At 36.2% G+C, this 16,939-nt stretch overlaps 1 protein-coding gene across 5 annotated transcripts in view; it reads right to left on the bottom strand.

Moving 5' to 3' along the window:
* The window catches only part of PTPN13 (protein tyrosine phosphatase non-receptor type 13), a 230,421-nt gene that overhangs the window by 76,730 nt on the left and 136,752 nt on the right, over positions 1-16,939 (bottom strand). For 4 of the 5 annotated variants that reach the window (XM_007465716.1, XM_007465717.1, XM_007465718.1 and 1 more), the window contains 9 exons: positions 16,136-16,210; positions 15,841-16,015; positions 13,782-13,935; positions 13,237-13,375; positions 12,110-12,262; positions 9,024-9,206; positions 6,210-6,372; positions 315-732; positions 76-173 (listed from right to left, as the gene is read on the bottom strand). In XM_007465716.1, the coding sequence (XP_007465778.1) occupies positions 76-173; positions 315-732; positions 6,210-6,372; positions 9,024-9,206; positions 12,110-12,262; positions 13,237-13,375; positions 13,782-13,935; positions 15,841-16,015; positions 16,136-16,210 (1,558 nt within the window). The remainder of the gene's footprint in view (positions 1-75; positions 174-314; positions 733-6,209; positions 6,373-9,023; positions 9,207-12,109; positions 12,263-13,236; positions 13,376-13,781; positions 13,936-15,840; positions 16,016-16,135; positions 16,211-16,939) is intronic. The other variant, XM_007465720.1, reaches the window with a different exon arrangement.

Genomic DNA, 16,939 nt, shown 5'->3' with positions numbered 1-16,939 from the left:
TAATTAACACTGTCTCATTCACTTCATTATGAGCATGAGGTAAGGGAGAAAGAAGGTAAGCTTGTTTATGCTGACCTATAACATATGCTTGACCAGGGTCTTCAAAGGATGAGGAGTCTGATTCCTGTTTCCTCCTTTCAGGACTTCTATTTAAACTTGCAACAGACTTTGAACTAAAGAGGGAAAAGGAAGGTGGGGGGGAAGTGTCAGTGTAAAAAAGTATGATGAAAATAATAAATTGTCAAAACAAAAACAAAAGTAGGAAATGCAGAATTTACAAATATGTAGTTTGGGTTAGTTAAGTATGTTCTTACTTATTAAGTTTTGTGAATCCTGCCAAAGATTCCGTATCAGATCTCGCCATCTGGTGAAACGGTTTTCCTACCAACTCCGCAATGGTTTGTGGTGGGGATTCCATGTTAACAATGACATTTTTCCGATGAGGATAGAGAGAGGCCTGACTCAGATCGTGGTATGATTTACTCATCCCTCTAGGCTTTTCCTCCCAAGAAGCTTTGTCACTCTTCTCTTTTGCACTGTTTTGCAATGGCTGGTAAAGCGACAGCTCTGAGCAGGATAGCCTCTTCAGAATCTCAGCTTGAACTGACAGAGGTCGAACAGCAAGTTTGTTCAGGGTGCTGCTGGCCAGACTACCAGTGCTGATTGCTCGTCCCATATTAAATCCTCTAACGGACTCTGCTTGGAGATTCAGGCTCCTAAATGAAGCTTTCTCTACAAGGAAATAGGATTGCTTTACATGATGAAAACACCATAGAAACTTTTATGAGAAGAACTATTTTAATAAATAAAAAACAGCATGCAATTTTTAATCATTTTGATTGCCATCAGAAGTAGGTAGCTTTCAAAGAGTGGCAATCGAGGATTTTAAAAAGGAGGTTGGAAGATTCTGGTTTTCATACCATCTCTCCATCCTTGTAGCTTTCTCACAGCCAGGGCCTGGTCAGCATTGCCTTATTTCATCTAGCGATTTTCCTGGATCTAATAATGTTTGGGTTTCATTCAGGCTTGCTGACCCCAATACAGTTTTCAGTTAGGAAGGAGAATGACATTTGACAGAGAAAATGTTATCGCTAGTAGTGTCTCTGCTAAAATACCAGCAAACCAAGGATGGGGAGAGGAAGAGATAAAACCTGGATAGGACAATATAGTGAGATCACGCCTGAAAAGAGCTGTGCAGAGGAGAGTTCTGTCCAGAGAAAAAGTTCTTATTATATTTTTAAAAGCTTATGGCAGATTGTGGTGATGTTCGCACAACTCTGTTAACCATGTGGATATACTAAAAATCATTGAATTGTGCACTTTAAGTGGGTAAATTGTATGGTATGTGAATTAGGTCTCAATAAAACTACTACTAAAAAACAAACAAACAGGGCTTCCCTGGTGGTGCAGTGGTTGAGAGTCTACCTGCTGATGCAGGGGACACGGGTTTGTGCCCCAGTCTGGGAAGATCCCATGTGCCGCGGAGCGGCTAGGCCCGTGAGCTGTGGCCTCTGGGCCTGCGTGTCCAGAGCCTGTGCCCCGCAACGGGAGAGGCCACAACAGTGAGAGGCCCACGTACCACAAAAAAACAAACAAAAACAAAAACCCCCAAACACCAAACCCCCAAATGGAAACAAAACCTTTTATGGCCTATTTTCTGTCATTTCATTACTAGGCCAATGCCACCTCCCCACCTTGTAGACTTTTCCTGATTTAACTGAAGCCCAGGGGCCACAAGAGAACCTCACATTACTTGTCTTTTTTGTTTCTTTTTTGTTTCATGTTAATTAACATGATTAAGGAGCTGGGGTTCTCTTTATGCTTAAATTCCTTTCACTCCTAGATACCTATCCAAAATATTCTTTTAGGGGTCAAATTTAGAGATACCTTATAACAAGTGATTGGCTATTTTGTTTTGTGAGAACCAATGTCATGTCAGTATTGGAACATTTGAGGCTATAAACAAAGCATTGCATCACAGAATTTTGGCATCAAAATCCTTCATGTATATAAAGGACCAGAAGCATAGAATTTCAAATGGTTTGGCTGTTCATGCATTAGTAATCCACATCACAAGGCACCCCAATTGGTCTCCCCATGGAAAGTACCAATACAGCTTGACCACTATGTAAAACAGCTGCGAAAACTTGTTTTTTAAAAAGAGAAATGTCAAATGTTGCTTATTTAGATATTAGATTATGTTTCATTTATCTTCTAATTCCTAGAAAGATTAATAATCAATATTTCATCTCAGGTGTAAACAGATAGGAAAACAATGCAACTCTTTCATATTCATGCATCGGAATGAAGTTTAAATAAACATGTCTCTTGAGGACACAGGGAGGGAAGGGGAAGCTGGGAGAAGTGAGAGCGTAGCATTGACATATATACAGTACCAAATGTAAAATGGATGGCTGGTGGGAAGCTGCTGCATAGCACAGGGAGATCAGTTCAACGCTTTGTGATGACCTAGAGGGGTGGGATAGGGAGGGCAGGAGGGAGGCTCAAGTGGGAGGGGATATGGGGATATATGTAGCTGATTCACTTTGCTGTACAGCAGAAACTAACACAACACTGTAAAGCAAGTATACTCCAATAAAGATATTAAAAAAAATAAACATGTCTCATCACCAGGAAAATTCAACATTCTTTCTCTGAAGTAGAAGTGGACACCAAGTTAAAACATAACAATAAAAAAACTTTTGTTTTAAAATTCCCAGTATAATCTTTAGCTTCAAATAGAGTTTTTATGAGAGCAGCTAACATTAATTCTATTTTCTTTTACTTTGAGAGCAGACTTTATTCAAAGATGCAAAAACTGAGTCTTAAACAGATTCAACTACTGGGAAATGCCTCTATACCCAAAAGTTTTCTTCACCCTAAAGGAAAATGTAGGCCAAACTTTGGCAGGCATAGGGACCACCAGTTCAGCTTAGGTTATATCTGTTTTGTAAACATACCAAGGATTATGCTATTGAAATCCATTCATAGCTCATTCCTGGGTAGAACTTAAAGCGTTGCACATATCCATGGGATGGAATAATAAACCACCCACTTATCTACTGTCCTACTGCATTTCACCTGGATAGGACTCCAACATGGACCACCAGGATGGGAAAGGACATTAGAATGAACCTACATCCTATTACTAATGTTTCAAATTTGAACTCAAAGCCTTTGTTAGTTCCACACTCAGTCTGCAATCCACACTGTGCTATTATTCAGTCTCTTGTACTTGTTTTGTATTTCCTTATATCATCAACTAAATTGTATGCTCTTTTGAGGAGACAGGCTTCATTTATTTTTGTAACCACAGCACCTAGCATGTAGCAAGTGCTCAGTAAATGATTATTAATCTTAACTTAATTCCATGCAAATTAGTTCTTTGGAAACTTATCAAATAGAAAGACTACTGGATTAGGAATTAAGAGATGAGGTTCTAGTCTCCTTTGACCTCTAACTATGAGGTTAAGTGAGACACTCTTTTCTCTGAACCTGTTTCCTCATCAGTAAAATTTTGGACTTAATGGCCTCTAAGGTTCTTTCTATCACCCATATCCTATGACTCTAAAGAAGCAACATACACTTGTGACCCCATCAATCTCCAATAGATAACACTGGTTATTTTCACTTGTCTAGTACAGACAGTTAAGTAGGCAGGTAGTTACTTCTAAGCTGCTTCCAAGCAGAAAATAATTCCTTTCGAGGCTTAACAAAATCAGGGAATAGATGTAGATAATACCATCTTTAAAGTCCTTTTACATATGAATTTAAGGATACATAGTTGTGTTTTTAGGGGGAAAACTGAGATATGTAGAACATTCCCACTTCATGGGTGAAGAAAATGAGACCTCAAAACATCAGTTCCTTTCCTAAGGTCATCCTACTACTACTATAACTAGTGGTAGTTGTGGTAAAACAATGTTGATGATGATAAGAAGGATAATGAATATTTATTCAATACTTATTTTGTGCCGGCACTTTTACATGTATGAATTCATTTCGTGTTCACAATAACCTTATGATGTTGGTATTATCATTATGATAATCATTTTACCAGATGGGGAACTAAGGCAGAGAGTTTGAATCACCTGCCCACGGTTTCAGAGCTTGCAAGTAAGAGAGCGTGGTTTGAACACTGGCAGTCTTGCCCCACAGTTCATGTTCTTACATACCACAATATATCATTGAAATGTTGAGGGTGGAAAGCTGGTTCATAGTTTTGTCTTCTGACTCTTCACTATAGCACCCTATACCACATCTACAATAATGTAACCTTCAATTTTTCAATTCTGACTTGAATAGAATATTAATCTAAGTAGGCATACCAATGGCTCTCATAAGTTTATTTCACTATACTTTTTACAAAAATTTATTTATTTTATTTACTTATTTTTGGCTGCGTTGGGTCTTTGTTGCTGCACACAGGCTTTCTCTAGTTGCAGCGAGCAGGGGCTACTTTTCCTTGGGGTGCGCAGGCTTATCATTGCAGTGGCTTCTCTTTTTTTTTTTTTTTTTAACATCTTCATTGGAGTATAATTGCTTTACAGTGGTATGTTAGTTTCTGCTTTATAACAAAGTGAATCAGTTATACCTATACATATATCCCCATATCTCTTCCCTCTTGCGTCTCCCTCCCTCCCATCCTCCCTATCCCACCCCTCTAGGTGGTCACAAAGCACCGAGCTGATCTCCCTGTGCTATGCGGCTGCTTCCCACTAGCTATCTATTTTACGTTTGGTAGTGTATATATGTCCATGCCACTCTCTCACTTTGTCCCAGCTTACCCTTCCCCCTCCCCGTATCCTCAAGTCCGTTCTCTAGTAGGTCTGCGTCTTTATTCCCGTTTTGCCCCTAGGTTCTTCATGACCATTTTTTTGTTTTGTATTTTAGATTCCATATATATGTGTTAGCATACGGTATTTGTTTTTCTCTTTCTGACTTACTTCATTCTGTATATTTCACTATACTTTGAAAATATATAAGAGCATACAAATTTTTTAGCAGAGCAAAGCAGGGAAAGAAAAGGAATAATGAGATTACAGCAACAGCTATCATATTGTAGCATGCATCAAATCACTACTGAGGAAAGCCTGTTAAAATGCAGATTCCAGGGACCCAATGCCCGAAGACTGTGATTCACTAAGTGTCACACAGGTTTCTGGAATCTTCATTTTTAATCAGTATACAGCCCCTACCATCTTGATTCTGAAAGGCTGAGAAACATTTATTCATAGGTTGCCATCACCCCAGTCTGATCCTACATGGGAAGTTTCGGATAAAGAATTCATAGGGCTCTGCTGCACAAAGTCATCAGTGCCATTACATTTAATTTTTTAATCAAATTCTTGATTAAAAAAGTGTTTCACTGAAGTCTATAAGAATTTAATATGCAGAACTAGACTTTCTACAACTTTAATCTCTACATGTGGTCTTGTAGAGTAAGCTTTAAATATTTCAGTTCTGATTGAGATTTTCTTCAGAGCTAAATCGGTTTCTTCTGTTGGTTCCTTTTCAAAAGGAACTGAAACTGCTCTCCTGAGCACTTATATTGGTAATATGGTTACTCATGTCAGTCTCAGAACAGGGACGTGACCAAGTAAAACTGAAATCTGTCACCCCCAAAACTGTTATGGTACATGACTTCCCCATTCTGGGTGCAGAGTCCCCCACCTTGTTTCCCATGTTCTTTCCCTTATCTGGAAAGCCCTTCCATTTATCATCAACCTACTTAATTATTTTTGTCCTGAAAATTCCAATTCAAGTGCCACCACTCACATACTCTATCCTCTGATCTCCTTTTCCTCCTGTAGTGTATATCAGAGACTGTACAATATAACCTGTTATTGAAACCTTGACCCTCTATTGTGTATTACTGTTTCATGTTTGTTGGTCTTATCTCCCAGTGTGTAAGTTTACTGGGGGTAGAGAATGTGTCTGAAACTTTTACAATATTTACATCAGCTAGCCTAACCATCAGCACAAAATAGTTCAATAGGTACTCCCTGACCGATGAGGGGTGCTGTTTTCAAAATAAACACGAAGTTGACATCTCAGCTTCATTTATGACACCTTTATGAACTTGACTTAGTCATTTAACATCTACATATCTTGTCATTTTCATCCTAAAAGTGGAAGTTCTTTTAAAATTTGTGGCAAAAATCATGCATCTACCCTGGAGTCATCTGACACAGTTTGCTTCTCCTTACCAATATCCTGGGCATCTTGGTTGCTCTGTCTTGCTCTCATTTGCAGCTGGAACTTATGCTGGGAAGAGCAGAGGTGCAGCAGGTACTGGCATATCTTACTGTTGTCTGTCTGGAAGGCGTGTTTTATTCCATCTGATGTATTCTGCAATGTGATTTTCTTTTTCTACAATATTAATCAAGGGTATTTAAAATTAGGATATTTTCCTATCACTTCATTGCATGACCAAATTTTAGAAACAATGAGTAAGTACAGATATTATTTTTACTTCACATTATTAGGCATGAATACTCATTGACCTATATCTAATATAAATATAGGAAAATATAACTCTGTGTTATTAGAAATTTAGGAAATAAATGAAATTAATATTATTTGCCACTTTTAGAAACTGTAGCCTAAATCAGATTGTATAGACTGTATACCAGCCACCAGCAAGGGAAACAGTTTCCTTTAAAGATTACTGATATTTTGAGTTTACTGCAATGTTTACAAACACCAAAACTATTTAAAAAAGAAATTACAAGAAATATATGTTCTACAGCCTTAGATAAAGAAAATGAAGTTCAACAAAAACTGATATTAATTTGCAATAATAAGCACTGTGATTCAGTCAAGAAAAATCTTGGTGCCATGAAGGCTGGGATGGAAGATGTGGGAAGTCAAGGAAAATGTTGGAATGCAGAAACACCGGATAACATAACTGCTGGGCAGAGAGATGAAACACATCAATATTTAGAGACAGTGATTCTTGCCAAATTCTGGGAAAGGAAAAGAATCATTAATCAATTTTATCTCCCTGCTTCTTAAAAACGAATGTTTCATATGTAAGAGGACACCCTGAAATATTGCGATCTATGTGGTAAGGCTTGCAGTGATCCATATGCCTTAAAAGACTAGAATTCAACATGTCAGGGATCTAAGACTAATGTCTCTGGAGAATTGCTCAAGCCCAGCTAGATTCTACTGTAGCTCTTGGCTTCTCTACTGTACAAATTATTTCCTCTATATCATGTCCCTTGTCTTGCTGTCAAATGCAGAAATAGGCTCAGACAAGTCAAATTTCGTAGACTCACAAAATATATGATAACAGAATATTACTCAAACTTCAATCATGCAGGTGCCATCTTCATAATTCCTGGTCTTAAAAACAAAATAAGACTATTAAATTCTTGCCAGATGTTGTTACCAATGAAATCTCGGGGACCCTGTTCTCTCTTTCTTTACAAAAGGAAATCAGCAAGTATTAGAGACGAGTTAAAGCTATAGTAGCACCAAACTAGTATCCTGACTACCAGTAGCATTCCTAGTAACTTCAAATAGTTGGGGAATTTTTCTCCTAACAAACAGTGCATTTAAGCACTATCAAGTAATTCCCAAGGATGTTGAACTCCACAGTCGTAAAGCTGTACAGGTTTGAAACAAATCATAAGGATAATTGATCCTAAGTGTTAACTGATGGACTGGACGAGAAATGTGCCTAAGGAAATTCAGTTGTAAGAGATGAGAAGGGCGAAGGGTAACTTATCCATCTCCCCAGAGGCCAGTGGAAGAAAAAAGGAGAGTTTAAAAAAGAGAGCTCTGTGTTAGAGAAAGAACTACAGGATAAACAAGTTCTGTTAAAGACAGGAATAGTTTGCAGGGAAATGTGGGCTATTCTTTATTACTGGAGATCTTTAAAAATGAGCTAATCACAGCTAGTTCTATTTTTATTGCAGGGCTGATATGATAGCTGGTAAATGACGGCTGAATGCTGGATGATTATTTGATTTGCTGCCCTTTTAAAACTGGTCCAAATTAGATTTGTATTTAATTCATCAAGGTTTCCTCTAGGCACTTGCTCTGCCAGCAATTTCATTGGGGAAGGTAAGTTAAACCTATGTAATTTCCTGATCTTGACAATCTTGGGAAGATGAGGATGGTCTGGGATTTCCTGAGAGAATACATTATGTGGTAATCTTAGTGGTATCTCTGGGTTTCACGGGAAACCAACAAACTAACCCTCAGGTCTAGAAATGATTCCAAAGGTCTCTAGGTTGAAGATTATCCACAGTCAGTTGGGACTTTGATATTATAACCTTATAAATTTTGTTTGTTCTGGTGAAACCATATTTCAGCCCAAATATAAACTAAAGATGTCAGTAGTCCCTGAATACCATTAGGAAAACAAATACCTGAACAGATTTTTGATTTACCTCTGGGGTTTGACAATCACACTTCAATGTTCAGATTTTCCATCTACTTCCAAAATCAAAATATGCCTTTATAGTTCATTATCTTTCATAAACATGATTTTCTAAAAATTGCTTTCCTAACTTTATCTCCAGAGACTACACACTAAAACTTAAAACTGTAGAAAGTCCTGAGGCTAGTTCATAAAAGTCAGTAAATCTCTGGACCACTGAGATTCAAATACAGTTCTGTGAGGGACCTATTACTAAACCAGACAAAGTTCACTGGGGTTAAGATAATTATCAGTCTTAAATACATTAGAGAGTTTTTCTCCATGTGAGAAGTATTAGTACCCTAGAATAAGTTCTAAATTAACAGAGAAGTCAACTTGGTTGTAATTTAACTAAAGTTAATTGAGCATATAACCAGCTAAGAATTCTTTTAAAAATCACCTTCTGAGAAAACCAAAATCTCAATAATACTTCCCACAACTAAGAAAGAAGAGTTAAATAGTATTAAGACATATAAGCCCTACTAAATGCCAGGGTTTAAAGTTCGCTTAAGAAAAGTCAATTAATACGTTACATTGGAAATCGACAACACCAATTTAAATGTAGAATCAAGAGAGGTTAAAATGGACATACGGAAAAAGAAATCTTCTTGGTTTCCCTCCATGGAAAGCGAAGGACCAATGTGCGAACTCCATTGTGAACCTCAAACACAAGGACACCTTTAGAACAGACTCCAAGCAGTATTCCCGTTTGTGACTTTTTCTCAGGGTGCACCCGGTGAAAATGAACTCCATATTCTGTCAGTCTTTGGCAGACCTGTTGGAACAATACCATAACATAACAATGCACCTTGGAAAAGGTGACTTAAAGATACAGAAGTTGTACCAATGTCGTTTAATATGGAAAGGATAGTCTCTTAAACAAATGTTGCTGGAACAACTGGATATTCATATGCCAAGAAAATAAATCTTGACCCTTACTTTAGCCAATATATGAAAATTATCCCAAAAACGATAACAGACTTAAATACAGGAGCTAAAACTAGAAAGTTTAGAAAATATTTGACTGTGGGTTAGACAAAGATATCTTAGACGGGACATAAAAAGCAGGAACCACAGAAGGAAAAATTAGTAAACTGAAGCTTCATTAACATCAGAAACTTCTGCACTTCAAAAGTCAATGACAGGAAAAACAAAGGCAAGTCACAGACTGGGAGATAAGGAATCTTATCTAGAATACATAAAGAATACGTACTTCTTAGATACAAAATAACCAGATACAAAAATGGGCAAAAGATTTTATTAGACACATCAACAAAGAAGACCTAGGAACAACAAATAAACATATGAAAAGATGCTCAAAATACCAGTAATTAGGGAAATACAAATTAAAACCACAATCATAAACCACTGCTTACCTTATTTCAATAGCTAAAATGAAAAAAAAAGAAAACAAAACTAAACATACCAAGTGTTGTTAAGGGTGTAGAGCAACTGGAAATCCCATACATTACTGGTAGTACTGTAAAACTGTACAACCACTTGAGAACAATTTGGCAGTTCTGCAGAAGTAACACATACACTTACCATAGATCCCAGCAAATCTAATGGTAGGTATTTACTCAAGAAAAAGAAAAATCATATGTTCATGCAAAAATGTGTATTTGAGTGTTTAAAGCAGCTTTATATCCATCAACTAAAGAAAAAAACCCAAATCATTGCATATCTGTACAACAGAAAACTACTCAGCCATAATAAACAAACTACTATACACACCACACATGGATGAATCTCAAAAGCATTATTCTAAGTGAAAAGAACCAGACACAGAAGACTATGCAATATATGATTCTTTAAATGAAATTCTGGAAAAGAAAAAATTATGGTGATAGAAAGCAGATCAATATTTGCTGGAGGTTAGGAATGGGGGGAAGGGACTGAATGGAAAGGGACATGAGGGAAATTTTTGGTGTTGGAAGTGTGTTATATTTTTGGCAAACTTTTTATTTAAAGGGCTAGATAGGAAACATTTTCAGCTTTGTGCGTCATATGATCTCTGTTGTAACTACTTAACCCTGCTGTTGTAGTGTGAAAGCAGATACAGACAATAGGGAAACAAATGAGCATGGCCGAGTTCCAATAAAAGTTTACTTATAAAATAGGCAGACCACAGTTTGCTAACCCTTGTTCTTTACCATGGTTGTGGAAATGGTTGCTCAACTGTATATATATTTTCAAAACTCACTGAATTGAACATTTAACAGCAGTCAATTTTATTGTATGTAAATTATACCTCAATAAAGCAGATTTACAAAAAGATATAAAAGTTTTTCAGAGGCAATATGATATATAGCAGAAGGGTAACCTTGGAAGGGTATATTAATGAGATTTAAAAAAAATTCTTAGGTTAGAAGAAAGATGCTCAAGCTGAAGAGAAAAGGAGTAACAGGATACATTATTAGAAGGAGAAGGGCAGCCTACTATGCATTAAGCACACTACTTATATGGGGAAAACTGAAGCTCAGAGAGGTTAAAGTACATTGTCCAAGTTTACCCAGATGGTTGAAACAAGAATTCAAATGCAAGACTGTCTGAAAATCCCCATGCAAATACTTTCTGCTGTGTTAATCTGTCTTCTACCTTTATTAATAAAAATATAACTTGATATTTACTTCCTACAAATATAAACATGTAATAACCGAGGGAAAAAATAGGTACATAAGGTAATGTCTTTAAAAGTAGAGTCAACTTAAAACAAACCACCCTGCCTTTCTTACCATGAATCCTAGATTAAAGGTGGTATAAATCTGTGAATGAAACCCCTTTATAGATATTTGTAGGGCTGGGAAACTTGGCTCCCTTCCCTTATTATGGAGCAGCAAATTTAAGGCATGCTGTTACATCCTGGGGAACTACAAGAGGAGAATATTCTTTTCTTTTCTTTTTTTGTCGGCCATGCCACAGGGCATATGGGATCTTAGTTCCCCGACCGGAATCGAACCTGCACGCCCTGCAGTGGAAGCAGGGAGTCTTAACCACAGGACCACTGGGGAAGTCCCCCCAAGAGGAGAATATTCTGAATTTTCTCTTCTCAATAGAATATTATCATATATTTGCTGTTCACGCTGGAAGTTTGCATAGTACTGTCTTTTCTAAACATAAATGCACCGTTATTCATCTGAGGTCTTATAGGAACATGGTGGCAGAACTGAAACTATAAATCAATTTTTCTAACCCCCTTCCCCTGTGTGAATTGGCTGGCATTAATGGAAAGACTATTTTTAGAAGATATAATTGAATCTTAAGCTTTTTAAGAAAAAACAAAGCAAAACAACTCTAGAATTAGTTTCAACTTGCCTTTCTTATCCAGACAGTCACAAAATCCAATTGTTTCTTCTTTATAATATATCTTGATTTTGAGAGTGTGAAATAGGATAAAAGCATTAATCCATAGCCAGATAGATACGGGTTCAAATCATAGTTTGGCTCCACATATCAGCCACTGACTTTGGGAACATTACATTTCCTCTCTGAGCCTCAGTTCCCTCTTTTACAAAATGAGAATTAAAATACCATGGTTTTAGTCAAGAATAAATGAGCTGAGATAAAGCATATAGCATCAGTTATTGGCACCTGAGCTTTTAGATGTATGTCTTCCAACACTTCTTCCTTACTTTGAAAAAGATACAAAGTTTATCATTTGTAATCTTGCATGCTTACCTTTAAAAATTCTAACTCTGTCTCTTTTTCAGAAGCTCCCACATATGTATTATGCAATTTTGGTAACTCTTCTTTAATATAGGATAAATCAAGTTTCTCCATCACTCTGGGAGGTAAATAATGCTCCAGTCTAAAATAAGACACACCGTGAACCTAAAAGGAGAGTGTTTGTGTAAGAAATTCTGTTTGCCATCTTCCTCCTATCTTAAAGTTCTTGCCTCAACAAGAGATAAGGTACTCCTATTTATACTTCTCTCTGAGGAATGAGTTTTAGAGAAAGCTCATCTGTCTTTCTCTTTTATTCAGTGAAGTAGAATGACTGAACTTATCAGCAAGCTTGAGGAGAGACTGACAATCAAAGGCCAAATGTCACTACAGTTAAGGATTAATGTTGTGAAGGATGCTGCTTGAGTGGCACAATCTCTTCTTGCTCCCTGCTTCCTCTTAGGTCCACTTGTATTCAGGTGCATTTGGCCTTGAACATGTGCTCTCCATAAAGTGAGCTCTGCTGGGTTCTCAGCCTGTCACTGCATGGATCCATGTGGAAGATGGAAGACCCCTTTGATCCATATTTGGCTGGTAACCCTTATGTCTAGTATCTGTTAGTTAGAAATAGGGAGAAGGAAGGGTAAGTGCTAGATACCCCAAAACTCTGAAACAGGATAATTTTTAAACAGAAAAAAAAAGAAAGGAAGGAAGGAAGGGAGGAATGGGGGGGAGAGAAAGAGAGAAAGAGAGAGAAAGAGAGAAAGAGAAGAAAGAAAGAAAGAAAGAAAGAAAGAAAGAAAGAAAGAAAGAAAGAAAGAAAGAAAGAAAAGAAAGGAAAGAAAGAAAGGAAAGGAAGGAAGGAAGGAAGGAAGGAAGGAAGGAAGGAAGAAAGAAAGAAAGAAAGAAAGGAAGGAAGGAAGGAAGGAAGGAAGAAAGGAAGGAAGAAAGAAAGAAATCCCACACTGCATGATTTGAAATAACCAATATACACGGGGAACTCAGTCATTCTAAGGCACCAAACTAGCCTCAAAAATCTCCAGATATAAACAGCAATCACCTCAACCATGTTTAGTCTTTAATCATGCCGAGGATAAGAACACCAATGCAAAACTTGTCCTGGAGAAAAAAATAAATCCTACCTCTGGTTGATAATCTCCATATTCAGCTTGTAGAGCCAAGGATGCTAGTAATAAAGAAGTCTCATCATCACAGTGCATCCTCTCCTCCAAGATATCTTTTCGCAGCTGAAGATAATACTGATGACAGGTCAGAGTATGTCTGGGAAAACAAATACATACACAAAACATTTAGGCTTTTGATCTTGAGTCATGGGGTGATTTTTTTTATTGGCATATAAGTTTAGTTGCCAAGATGGTTTATGATTAAGCATAAGAAATTAATAAACTATATTGAAGGAAATACTTCTTTTATGATAAAGAAGACTTTATAATTGAGCAGAATAAAATTCAGAATAAAATAATAAGCAATGATAAATAAGACTTTATCATTGATCAGAATAAAATAATATCTGATCAGAATTCAATAATTCAATAATAAAATAATTATTGAAAATAATTATTTCAATAATTATTTGAAATAATTCAGAATAAAATAAATCAGTAAACTAAAGGGTCAAAACACCAGGGGCCAAAAAAGAGAAACATAGAAACTCTTGTGTACTCACTGTATTAGACTAACATCATCCATGAAAAATTTAATTCGAAAAAACAAAGTAAAATTAACAGAGGCTTTGCTCTTTTTCTTTGGTTCTTCTTTCCATCCCTCTGGGGCCACTTTCGTTAATTTTAGATCAGGATCAACAAAGAAATATTCATTATCTAGAACAGAATGAGAAATATTCAGATAAAATAAAAATACTTTCATGTTTTCTTTTAATTTCTTCATTTTTTGGTCAGACTTACACAAAACAGTTTTACACCAGAATAAAACAGGATTGTTAAGAAGTATGATAGGGAATTCTGAGGCACTGCATATGGATGGGAGGCAGTATGGCTCAGTCTTTTATAAATGAGAGCTCTGAAGACAGACAGATGTGGATTCAACTCCTAGCCACATCATTTACTACCTGTGTGATACTGAATAAATTATGTAACCTATCTAGACATCAATTTTCTTGTCTGTAAAATCAGGATAGTGCTAATTGCTGCTTTTTAGGGTTGTTGTAGAGGTCAAATGACATAATGGTTATAAAATATTTGGTAGTTTAAAGCACGTGGCACATGGTAAGCATTCAATAAATATTAGCTATATCTGTTATAGTTGAGCTACCACTGAAACCTAGAAGGAACAATAATCATCATTTTATTTTTAGTTTTAATGTCATCATTTAATTCTTGATTCTCTCCAAATAAAAGATTAGTAGGTAAAATCTGACTTATCCAGAATGTTTAAGAAATTAGATACAAAATTAGATATTCTGACTAATTGAATATTTTTATACAGATAGTATTACATGATTAGTCTAAAACTGTAATTAGTAAAGTGACAGAACATCAACAGGCACTAATCGAATATTTATTGGATGACTCTACAAAATGAATTATTAGTGTTTAAGGAACAAGAATTCAATAAACTAAGTTGAAAGAAATATTTCTTGTATGACAAAGATGGTGTTATCCTGATCTTGTAGGGTTTCAGGGTGATTTGATCCTTCAATTATAATTTATTGTACTTTGCTGTCAAAGCTTTTTAAGTTAAATTTTGAGGTAAACAGGAATCTGAAATATTGAAGAGTAATTTATAAATATAGTAATATTAAAGAAATATTTATTTAAACCAGCTCCAAAGGGTTTCTTTTTTTTTAAAAAAAAACGAATTCTTGTTTTAAAAATGTATTTATATTTTATTTATTTTTATTTTTGGTTGCATTGGGTCTTTGTTGCTGCGTGTGGGCTTTCTCTAGTTGCGGCAAGCAGGGGCTACTCTTCGATGCGGTGTGTGGGCCTCTCATTGCGGTGGCTTTTCTTGTTGCCGAGCATGGGCTCTAGGAGCATGGGCTTCAGTAGTTGTGGTGCACGGGCTCTAGAGTACAGCCTCGGTAGTTGCGGTGCACGGGCTTAGTTGCTCCGCTGCATGTGGGATCTCCCAGACCAGGGCTCAAGCCCATGTCCCCTGCACTGGCAGGCGGATTCTTAACCTCTGCGCCACCAGGGAAGTCCCCAAGGGATTTCTTATTGCTATGGCAATTCTAATTGATAAACAGCAGCAGTTTCTACTGAATCTGTGTTCTGAGACCACCATGGTTGTGAACGTCACAGGTCAGTGGACGTAATGCTTAAAAAATGTGAAATGACTTATTTTCCGTCATCAACTGACAACACTTAGGAAGACACTGTTTCTAGGATAGTAAGCTGAAGAAGTTGATATGGAGATTCAGAAATAGGGTCCTGCTATATATTCAAACTCATATTAGCAGAATACTAATTTCTAGAGTACATATGTAGGCAAAATTATGGTCCTCAAAATATAACAATTAAAATCTATGTTTATATAGCCAATGCCAGAGAAAAATCTTCATGATCAGGTGCAGAAGATGCTAAAAAGACATGGCTATTAAAACAATGTACCTAGTTAGGAAAAGGAAGGGAGTTCCTAACTCCTACTTCTTAATGCTGACATATCCATGTAGTTAATATTTCCCAAAAGAAGGTTAGGCAGAACAGATAATAGGAAGTCGTTGCCAAGTTTCCATACTATACCCTGAATTTAAAATGCCTTGGTACCTTTGAGGGTAGCTAAAGCGAACAAATGATGTTCCACTAAGCCAATATGGGCCACAAGCATATCAAACACATCTTTACATATAGTTTTGGTATCACAAGTCAGTTCCAGTTTCTGTCCACTCAGAAGCATTATGTTTACTTTTCTTCGGTTATCCTCATTCTTCCCTTTCTTGGTCTACAATTGAAAAAAATGAATGGAAGTTATCAATGTAAACATTATAAGAATTTTACTGTTTAAAAAAATCATTACTAAAATTATTTTCTAAAAGTGACACAAAGTGGTTTTATTACTTACGAGGATAGACTGTGGCAAATCCAAAGATATAAATGGTTCAATCGTCATTTTCACAAACTCAGGGCCAAAGAAATTCTGTGAATCACAGAAGTAGAATCAATAGTTTTTATCATTTATTCTAGCTCTTTCCTTGAAAGGAAAATAATGTAATAGTAATAGTAATAATAATAATAATAATAATAATAATAATAAACAACTACATGTAAGGCCACCATATTAGAACTAGTGATCTGAAACAAATGTAAAAACTTTCAGTAAAGAAGTACTGTGGAATTTGCCAAGAACGGGAATGGAATATGCCTTTTACACTAAGTGTGAATAGAAGTTTTATCAGCTTCATTTTCTACCAGCAACATAAAATATAAAGCCTGGCTTTATACTGTCTTACATAAATAAAGGTTTTCATTTTTTGGACTCCAGGTAGACTCAAACTACCCCCCACCCCCCAAAATAGCAGTCTCAATTATTGAAGTAATATAGAGTTGTCAAGTTCACATAAGGATTTGGTTTAATAATGCTAATGTGTAAAGTTATTGAACAGAATTTCATTATTTCAGAGAATGATATTCAATTTGTCCTAAAACAAGTCTTAGTTATTAGACAACATCTATTTTGATATTACAAAAGACACATCCATCTGTAATCAAGTTCTTGGAATCCTGTATTTTTTTGTTCTAATTAGTGACAACTAGGGATATTATAAGTATCACAGTCTCTGCTCCCTATTGCTGCTTCTAGTAAGAAAATAATATCTCAGGAGCTGGGGAGAGTAGAGTCCACATTCTGCATTTATTTCTTTTCAAT

Source organism: Lipotes vexillifer, unplaced genomic scaffold (genome assembly GCF_000442215.2).
Source record: "Lipotes vexillifer unplaced genomic scaffold, Lipotes_vexillifer_v1.1 scaffold301, whole genome shotgun sequence".
NCBI lineage: Eukaryota > Metazoa > Chordata > Mammalia > Artiodactyla > Lipotidae > Lipotes > Lipotes vexillifer.
Note: the sequence above shows the minus strand (reverse complement) of the source record. Positions and strands in the feature narration are given on the sequence as shown.